The sequence below is a fragment of the Crocuta crocuta genome, unplaced genomic scaffold, assembly GCF_008692635.1.
Source record: "Crocuta crocuta isolate KB4526 unplaced genomic scaffold, BGI_CrCroc_1.0 scaffold28, whole genome shotgun sequence".
Taxonomy (NCBI): Eukaryota; Metazoa; Chordata; class Mammalia; order Carnivora; family Hyaenidae; genus Crocuta; species Crocuta crocuta.
In genome coordinates this window covers 2,276,845-2,286,568 of record NW_027533256.1, presented here as the reverse complement: position 1 = coordinate 2,286,568, position 9,724 = coordinate 2,276,845, and the positions used below count along the sequence as shown (strand labels likewise).

The following is a 9,724-nucleotide window of genomic DNA, read 5'->3' as shown; positions in this document are numbered from 1 at the left end:
TTGCATACTGAACACCACGCTGTTTGAAAAAGCCTCGACAAAACGGGACAAAGGAAAAGGGGGCGGGGACAATGGCAGTTTCCCTACAGGAAACCTGGTGCCGGCCGTTGGGTACAGTGACTAGAAATCAACAGCTGGGGCCACCGTCCNGGAGATCGAGAACACAGACAGTGGACGGGAAGCGGGAGACCCCAGGCAGCAGCAGGGAGGGGCGCAACGAATTCACAGACGTGACCCAAGTGACGGCCCAGCAGCATCACAGGCCATGCGGCTTAGGGGGACACAGAGGACCCCCAGACAAAACGGACGCCCCACAAGCTACCCGGGAGACTCCGAGAGCAGTAAGCCGGATGGAGCGAGGCAGTGGAGGGAAAAACCAGAGGCTGCTTCTGCCCCAGCGAGCAGCAGGGTGGGCAGCTTTGCAGGGCCGAGGGACACAGAGGGAAGGAGAGGCCGGCAGCCAAGTGCGGCACAGAGACACCACGTGATGCTGGCGGGCATGTCCCGGCACGTGTGGTGACAGACCGACCGGGGTGCAGCCGGGGCAGCCTTGAGCACAGGGCCAGCCGGGACAGTGGGGCCGGCGCCCGCCCAGGTGCCCGCGCCTCTCCGCTGCCCCCTCGCCCCCGGCTGTCAGAATGGACGCAGAGGAACTGGGACCGAGGGAAGCGGGTGTCCCCTGGAACAGTCTGGGAGACGTGGGTGGGGGCAGGAGGGAGGAAATAAGGACGCGTGGAGAGCAGCGGTTTGCTTGCCGTCCAAGTCCACCGTCCCTTTTCTCAGATGACCTCGTAGCTTAATTAAATTGTCACTTAAAAACGGGGAGTGGCTTGGAGCAAAGTTCTAAGTTGCCGTTCCTATCCGACTTCGGCTGGTCGCATCCCCCTGCCCCCCAACTAAGGGCACAATGACTTCGGCTGGGTACGCCCTCCCTCTGCTGTCTGAGGCGGGGCCCCGGACGGAGTCCAGAGGTCGTGGGGCCCAGCTGCACTGCCCTGGCTCTGAGGAGGCCCTGACCCCCCTTCCCACCGGTCCCCAAGCAGGAATGGCACACCCTCTCTGAAACACAGAATCTTGTCCTTTTTTTCCTCTGCTTTCTGAGAGAGCGTTTACAGGGTATCTTGGCTTAGAGGTCAGGGGTCAAAGCGACGACCTTGGCCCCTGAGAGAGTTCTCTTTCCCAGAGGTTTGTGCTTTTCTGTGGTGGGTGGTGGTGGTGGTGGTGGTGGTGGGTGGGCCGTTCTCACTGCCGCCAACCGTCACTGCTCCTGCAAGGCTCGGGGCCTGCCTGGGTCTCGGGGCGCCTTCTCTCAGGCTCAGTCACTCGAAGGAGGCTCTGGGCCAGGAAGCAGGGAGGCAGGGTTACAGTTTAGAAACCGGAAGAACCTCGGGGGCACTGGAGGGTCGTTTGGAATCAGCACACACAGAGGGACCAGGAAGCCTTCGTGAGCGTGTGCCCTCTCGCCGGGCCGGTTCCCCACGGCGAGGGTCGTCTTCGGGGCCCGCTCTGGGCACGGGCATGGGCGCCAGACCCACACAGCCTTCCCAGTGCACCCTCCCGCCCCTCCGCTCTGAGAAGGCCGCAGCAGGGGCGGTCTGAGGGCACGGGCTCCCAGCGGTAAAGTGTGTGGGGGGCAGACGGGGAAGGAGGCAGAGTGGGGAGGGACGGCCCCAGTGGAGGGGCGGCCTTCAGTTGTTCTCAAAGAGGGACAGGAGGTCATCGTTACTATTGCTCGGCAGGTCGGGAGGATCCAGGTACGAGAGGAGCTCGTCGGGATTTGTGAGTTCTGGAAGGAGCTGGAAAAGAAGTACAGAAGCCCGGATGAGGGGCCAGCTGAGGGACTGGGCCGGCCCAGGGAGGGGACTGCAGGGGTGCTTGCTCTCTCCCTGCTGCCTGGGGTCCTGGCCGGACAGGGGAAACTAACCGCGGCTGGCCGGCCTCAAATGCGCCCAGGCCACTGTGCCAGCCTGAGGCCACACCGGTGCCCATTGCGTGTGGGGGAGAGAGGCCCGCCAGCAAGGCTCGTGGCAGGTCAGGGGGCTTTCTCTCGATCCCAGTGACCCTCTGGCCCCAAGACCCTGCCAAAAGGAAGTGTGGGTCACCAGGGCCTCCCAGGAGAAACCACGTGACTTTGCACGTAAGGCCGAGTGGCCCCTGTAGCTCTCGCCACCGTGGTGAGCTCACTGCTCTCTGGTGAGCCTATGAGCGGAGGGCGGCACGGCGCCATCGTTCCCTGCGGTCCCCGGGCTGAGGCCGCAGGCTCCCTCTACCCTCCCCCTACTGTGAGGTCCTTGGACTCTCTTTGTCACACCGGGGATCCTCGTGACCCTAAGAGCACCCCCGCTGGCCGGGTCTGGGGAGGAGAGCTGGGTGAGAATCCTAAACGGCCACACAGCTGAGTAAACCCACTCACCATGAAGACGCTGCCTGCGGGGGCGGAGGGCCACGACAGTGGGGCTGAGGCGTGAAGGGGGCAGAGCAGGAATCTAGATTCTCTGGGAATCTAGAGCCTGGGGGCGTGTCCCTTCCTGGCCACAACCCTAGCCCCCATCCCTCGAAGGCTCTTCCCACCCCACTTTCCAGAGCGGTTCAGGTCTCAAGGCGGGAGACCCCGAATCTCAGCCACCCACTTCTGCCCCAGTAGCCCTGGCGTGACCCGAGGCCGGTCCTGCTGTCACCCCACACAGCGGCCTCTCTCAGAGTGAGCGATGGAGCAAGCGGAAGCACAGGGCGTGGACGACACACGGACAGGAAGCTGGACACAGACATACACCAGCGAGACAGACAGAGGGACCCTGTCACTTCAGCCCTTCCCCTGCCTCAGGCCAGAGAATGTGGCAGACACTGAGATGGCGAGCTTGATGTGGGGGTGGGGGCAGAGGGGGTCGGAAGAAGGGCAGGGGGCCTTCCTGGGCTTCCTCCAGGACCCTNAGAGAGGCTTCCCCATTGTGGGGCTTCCTGGTTCTGGACCCAGGGGAGGCAGGCTGGCTAGGCCCCCCACCACCCACCCAGCCCCTCACAGCTGCACCTCCTCCACCCTGGGCCTTGAGCCCTCAACACCCACCCCTGCTCTTAGGCAGGCCCCGGCGCCAGGCCTGGCCCCAGGCCAGTGGTGACCCCAACTTACATCCAGCGAAGGCTCCGGCATGTCGGATGCTCCCTGTGCTCCGGCCTGACCCTCTAAGGCTGAGGAGGGGTTAAAGGTCAGGTCGCTGTGTGGATGGCTGCCGGGAGCGGCCTGTGGCGGTTGCCGGGGAGGCTGGGAAGGAGGAGGAGCCCCACTGTGATGTAATGGAGGCCCTGACTGGCTGCTGGGGTGTGGGACGTGCAAACCTTGTTGTATGGAGGGATGGGGCTGGTCAGAACTGCCAGCGTGTGGCATCTGTGGAGGAGGAGAGAGCAGGAGAAAAGAAATGTGAGGTGACGCGGCACAGCAACGGGACGCCTGGAGAAATGAAAACCAAACAAAACTGGGAAAATAACGAACCCCCAAAACAAAGCCACCCCCGTACAAAGCTCGATGCTTTCTTGCTGTTGTTGTTTTGCGGAGAAGCAATCAAACAGAAGGCCTCCCCTGAGGCGGCCAGTCAGGGAGGCTGTGGAGAGGGAGGTGGGGAAGGGGCCTTGGAGGCCGCGTGGGGCCAGGAGGGAGGGGGGCAGGGGAGCTGAGACAGGCAGACCCTGAGAGCGGGGTCCAGGCCCCCGCACGTCCCTCTGCCTCGGTAGCCCGGACACCATCACCACAATGAACAGCGAGGGCAGAATGGAGAAGCAAATGGGCACGTTTCCAGGGAGGCGGGGAGGGCGCCGCGGGTTGCGTGGCGCGGGCCCCCCTCCCCGTCCTGAGGGCCAGGGGCAGCGGAGAGCAGACACGGACACACAGCATGGGCAGGCGTGCGGCTCAGGACAGGGTCTGCGATGCCGGGACACAGACGCTCCTTCCGAGAGCCTGAGGTGGCAGGGGCGCGCCCCTTGGGACCAGCCCTGCCCGCTGCCCAGGGCAGGATGGAATTGAGCCCGAGTCCGAGGGGCACAGCAGGGCCCCTCCTGTGGGCCATCGGCCGAGGCAGCTGTAGGCCATACCCCTGGCCGCGGAGGCAGGCACCCCCCGCCTCACTGGGCACTAGTGCTCACGGAGGGGGGACCCCGGGGAGGCGCTTCTCTGACACACACACCGTGCTCTCCCATGTGCATGGGAACTGAAATACCAGGGCTGTGGCCGGGCAGGGGGCCTCACGGTGCGTGATGTTTAAACGTCCCTGCTGGTGTGTGCTGTCCCAAGCAGCCTCCCTTCAGAGCTCAGATCTCGGAGCACAAGTCCACACCCTTGGCCCGCTGCCGGCCCCCAACCACACGCGCGCCGTGCTAGCCAAGGGGAGCCAGGCCCGCCAGGCCACTGGCGGGCAAATATCTCCTTGGTCTTTTTACACCTTCCGACCCACCCCATCTTGCAGGCCACGCACACATTTCTTTTTTTTCTTCGTGGGTTTGGAAATAGCAGTCTGATCTCCAGACCCTAGTTCCTCTTCCCGTTTCTCCTAAAGCTGCTCCCAGGCCCTGCTGGGAGCCTCTGCTCAGTCCGGCCAGTCGCAGGCAGCGCAGGGCCCTTCCATCCCATCCCAGGACCGGACTGTATGACTGTGGGGCCGTGTGAGGGCCGCACACGAGGTGGGAAGGACCAGGAGAGGCTGGAAGGATGGCCACCATGGCTGTCAGTAAGAGGCTAGCGTGGGACTCCCCCCCATGCCCATGGTTGTCCCACAGCACCCATTCTGGGGGACAGGGAGTGGCTCACGCTCCTGGAGCAGCCCCACCCAGGCAGAAGGTCCCCAGATCTGCTGACACGGCTGTCCCCCTCGGGACGTGAGGGGCTCTCTGAGACCTGCTGATACACCTGTCAAATCTCTTGCAAGGGACAATCTGGTGAATCAGCATCTGAAAGGAGCCTCTCTGGCAGTGCCCGTGCACGTGGGCATCTTTCCCAGCTGGTGCCTAGGCCAGGCCAGTCTATCTGTGACTGCGCCGTCCCTCTGCACAGCTGTACATCTGTGTCGCCCTCTAGCGAAAGTCCAGGAATAGGGAAGGTCGGTGCATATCTAGGGAGCCTCCCGGGGGGGCTGTGAAGCCACCCCCAGGGCTTCGGGCCCTCTACAAAGACCCCAGGCGGCAGGGCGCAGAGGGCAGGGCCCAGGAAGTAAGTGGCATCCTGCTGCCGCTCGCCAGTGCTGGGATCTCTGAGGACTCAGGGTTTGTGATGGGTGAGTGTGTGTGGGGTTGGGTGGCTCCTGGGCATGGACTGCTGAGGAAGCGGGGTAACTAGGAGAGGGGCCCCCAGAAGTCAGAAGCTCCATGAGGCAGAAAGGAGCCTGCTAAAACTGTGGCTGAGGCCCCATGACAGCAGCTATGCCTGACTAGGCATTCTGGAATCCCGCAGGAGACATGCTGCAGCGTCCCTCTCCCAGAAGCCTTCCGGGTACAGCCGCTCTTGCTGAGAATCAGGTGGCTCAGGGCAGGGCAGCTACTGGCGAGCCAACCCTGTGTGGATCACAGACCGATCCAGAGGCCCTGCCTCCCAGGTCACAGGGTGGAAGATGGGAGGGCCCGAAGCCCTGTCCCCCAGTGTGGGCCCGCCCAACCCCACTGCCAGGCCCTCTGTGACTGACCCCTCCTCTTGAGGGGAGAGACCGGGGACAGATAGAATGACTTTGGCCCTCAGGCCTTGGTTTCCCCAAAAGCCCCAACCGTGTTTCCTGCATCCAAGCGCTGCCAGAAACCTTTGCTCCGTGGGCACAAGGGCTGTGTCTATCTTGCTCACACCAGGTACGAGGCCTGGCCCAGAGCAAAGGCTCAACAAATGTTTGCCATGTCAAAGAGAGCCATGCATGCAGTACTCACTGGAAGGGGACCTGGGGGGAGGCCAGGCCTCTCACCGCTGTTGGGCATGTGCTAATATGTGACACGGGACGGGAAGCGAATATTCTCAGGCTAAGCACAACGGCCAGCATGTCTTCTTGCGGGAGGTGGGGAAACCCTGAAGACTCAGACCTCTGGGGAGCAAGTGCCTAGGTGTGAGAGAATTCTAGATAGCTGGGGCTACAGTAAGTCAGCCTCTGAGTGTATGTGCCGGGGGAGAGGCTGCTGGCAGTGGTGTGGGGGGGCGGTGCGGTGGGCACATGGGGGAGGTGGGCGTGTGTATGTGTGGTAGGGAGCCTACAGCGTCCCCCATCTGAAAATCCAAAGTCCTAGGTGAAACCAACGTCCTTGGCCAAGTCCAAGGACACCAATGGGCCATGACTCAGCCTCGGTCAGGCCTCTCACTTCCTTCCGAGCCCCCACATCCAATTCTCAGTCCTTCCCCTTTGCCCGGGAGGGAACGAGGCAAATATCATAAAAGTCCTTGGGAAGCCCTCTGCTCCCGCCAGCCCCACACGGAGGTTGGCAGTGAAGGGGAGGTCAGGGCGAGGAAGAGGTACTCACAGTTTCCTGCATGGGGTGACTGAGGGGTTTCTCGAGGGCGGCCATGTTGTTGGGCATGTCTGGGGGGTGGGAGAGCTGGGGGGGCCCGTGCATGAAGTCGTTCATGGACGTCCCGCCAGGGTTTCCGTGGGGGAAGTCAAAGTTGCCGTGGCCCTGGTAGTTGTTGCCTGGGGAGGAAACAAGATGGCAGCATGGCAGTGTCACCCACAGGGAAGGCAGCCACGGGGCGGGGGATATGGGGGACACAGAGTGCGTAAATTGAGATGGCTCCTGTGGCCTTAGACAGGGCAGCAATGCTGCCCCCTCTGGTGGGCCTCAGCACCCCAGGACGTGAGCTGTTTTACAGTTACGAGTGTGAGCAAGGGGTAGGCCAGGCTCCCGAGGGCGGGGGAAGATGAGGCCCCAAGCTGAGCCTTCCCACCCCCAGACCGGTTTCCTTGCCGCCCCCATGTGGCTGCACCTCTTCAGTGGGAAGACCCCAGCCCAGAGTGGGAGATCAGGATCTCAAGTCCACAGAGAAAGCTGGACCAGCCTCGAGATGACACCAGTAGAGGTCAGCTGTCTGGCCTCCCTGGCCCTTGCTCCCTCCCCAGCATGGCTGCGGCAAGGGATCCAAGGACCAGCATGCTGGCAGGCTGCCATGTGGGCTAACCTCTCTGGGCCTCTAGTCATCCAGGAGCCTGGATCCCACAGGGAGATACCATCCCCAGTGTTCAGGGGGGCTGGGCACGTTCTAGGGACCCAGGGCAGGACAGCATAGGCAGCATGGAGAGTGAGAAGGCAGGGATGGTGAATTTGGTGGCCAAAGACTAGAGCTCCAGGCTCCTGGACTCTGGGCCTGGAAGAAGGGGAGCGTTGCAGGGACAGGCACAGTACAGATGTCACGGAGACACATGGGAGGGCCAGGGGAAGGGCCAAGGACTCTAAGCAGGAGTGTTCTGTTAGTGCCTCCAGCAAAGCAGGCTCCGAAGAAGGCAAGGAGCTGTCCCCTGGAGCTCCACGAGGCGGAGCCCACTGCTCAGCGGGGTACGGAACCAGGTGGCAAAGGACACAGGACGGGGTCGAATGGGCCACTATACCCCCAAGTCCAGGGACACGGGTTGTGTTTCGGGGTGTACGCTGCCTCTACCCCTTCATACCGCGAGCCCCCCTGCACCTGCCACACAAGCCCAGAGACCCTGCACCCCTGCTGGGACCGCCCCTACCTCATCCAGTAGCACCCACCTTGGTTGCTGTAATCGTTGGAGTTGGCGCCCCCCGGCGGAGGCGGGAGTGGGTAGGGGGATGGGCCGGGGCCCAGGGCTGCGATCATTTCCATGACGTTGGGCATGATCATCTGGCTGGGACTCATGGTCTTGAACCGCTTGGAGGGGATGCCATCTGGGTCATCTTTAATGTGTAGGTCTGACTTGATGGGGACTGGCCGCCAGCTGCACGTGGGGTCGATGGTGACCTCTTCAAACTCGGAGCTGGGGAGGGAGGGGAGGAAGGGGGGAGGGCTGAGGTCACGCGGTGCCAGGCCTGGGACACAAGAGCTTCCAGCTCAGATGGACGCTGAGGTGTCACTGTCCAGGCCCCCGTCCCTATCCTCACCACACTCTGCGTATGACAGGGGTGAGAGGGAGTTTTACATTCGAGAATGGGGGGAATGTGGTGAGAAAAAGCAAGTGGCTAGACACAGACAGCTGGCCCCAACACCTCCCATCCAGGAAGTGGCTGTCTGGGGCACTACCTTGCTCTGGCTGAGTTTGGTCCTTTCTAGAAAGTTCATTTGCCCCCGGGAGGAAAGTCCCTGAGGTAGAGTCACAGAGGTGAGAGCTTGAGTTGGGGAGGGGTCTGCCAGCCTGNCGCCTCCTCCTATCCAGGCCGGCACTGCCCCTCCCTGCCCCCCCCGCCCCCCCGTGCACATGCCCGCCCCAGCTGGGGGCCTACTTACTGTTGGATGGCGTTCAGGATGCCCCACATGTACTGATCCACCTCCAGGCCCTCAAGCAGAGCCGTTTTACTGGAAAAAAAGAGAAGGGGGCTTGGCCTTTGCTCCTGGAGCCCAGAGAGTAGAACACAGCGCGCCCCTCCCATTGTGTCAAAGAGACGCTGCCTTCGCCGCTGGTTACTACGGGAGGCAGTGACGAGAGAGTGCGGCCTCGCGACAACTGATACAAAAAGACAGTGCCCGGCCCCTGTGCTCCGAGCCCCTCTGCTGCGCCTGCGTTCTCTGTTTCGCTTTTAGGGCAGGTGGAGGGGGCTAGACCCCAGGGGTCAGGGCCAGATGGAGGCCAGTGCAGAAGGTCCTGCCGGGGGGACGGGTGTTACTCACTTGCACACAGGACACCTCCAGGTCCCACGTTCACAATTCAGCTGCAGGTATGACTCCAGGTCAAAGCACTGTGGCGGCCGGGAGACAGACAGACAGACAGACAGATGAGAGGACGCACAGGTGCAAGTGCCACCGCCTCCGGGACCCTTATGAAGACCTCCNAGCGGCGATCATGAGGCCTTTCCACTGCTCACGTGGCCACCCGGCCACATTGGGTCCCTGCGTGGGCCACTCCTCACACCACCCTTGTGCCCGATGGCCCCTCGCTTGTGTCCTCTGAGAAGGCTTCCCAGCTCGCCCAATGGTGCCCCTCACAGACTCTGACCCACAATGGCCCGGCCTCCCACCAGCCCAGCCCCGGCCCTGAGAACACATCCGGTCTGGTCCATCAGTGTGTGTGGTGCCCCCAACGTTCTCCCCCGGGATGCTCCTGTCCCACCGAGAAGCCCTCCAGGCCTGCTGTGTGGAGGGTGGGGCTGAGGCTTCACCAGGCGTGGCCCCCCAGCCTCCACAGGGGCAGCTGCCCCCCCCATCTTCTGGGACTTCTTCCTGAGCACCACCCACCCAAGGAATCGCACCCATCCAGGCTGCCCACGTTTGCACCCAGACTGTGACAGTCACTCACTCCACGGCCACTTCCTGAGCACCTGCTTGTGGCTAGGCCCCGGGACACCGCAGCGATCAGGCAGAGGTGTCCCTACCCTGGGGCCCCAGACCAGTTGTGGCCGTGTGGGCAGGGCTTGCAGCTGGCCTTGACATCTGTCAGGACAGGGACTGTCTCAATCAGTTCTGGGGCCCCCTGGGAGCCTAGTCCTGGGCAGGGAAGACACTCCCTCAAAGGACGGACAGAGGCTGGAAGGAGTGAATACAGCTACTGATGGCCTCGGAGTCCTCTGAGGACCAGCAAGGGGCCCTGCCGCGTCCCCTCCA

General features: G+C 62.8%; 1 protein-coding gene across 6 annotated transcripts in view; it reads right to left on the bottom strand.

Moving 5' to 3' along the window:
- Window positions 1–1,060: 1,060 nt before the first annotated feature.
- Window positions 1,061–9,724, bottom strand: part of ZMIZ1 (zinc finger MIZ-type containing 1) — a 202,167-nt gene continuing 193,503 nt past the window's right edge. For 5 of the 6 annotated variants that reach the window (XM_077746409.1, XM_077746413.1, XM_077746411.1 and 2 more), the window contains 6 exons: window positions 8,795–8,862; window positions 8,414–8,482; window positions 7,702–7,946; window positions 6,478–6,644; window positions 3,128–3,382; window positions 1,061–1,796 (listed from right to left, as the gene is read on the bottom strand). In XM_077746409.1, coding sequence (XP_077602535.1) covers window positions 1,689–1,796; window positions 3,128–3,382; window positions 6,478–6,644; window positions 7,702–7,946; window positions 8,414–8,482; window positions 8,795–8,862 — 912 coding nt within the window. In that variant the 3' untranslated portion in view covers window positions 1,061–1,688. The remainder of the gene's footprint in view (window positions 1,797–3,127; window positions 3,383–6,477; window positions 6,645–7,701; window positions 7,947–8,413; window positions 8,483–8,794; window positions 8,863–9,724) is intronic. The other variant, XM_077746414.1, reaches the window with a different exon arrangement.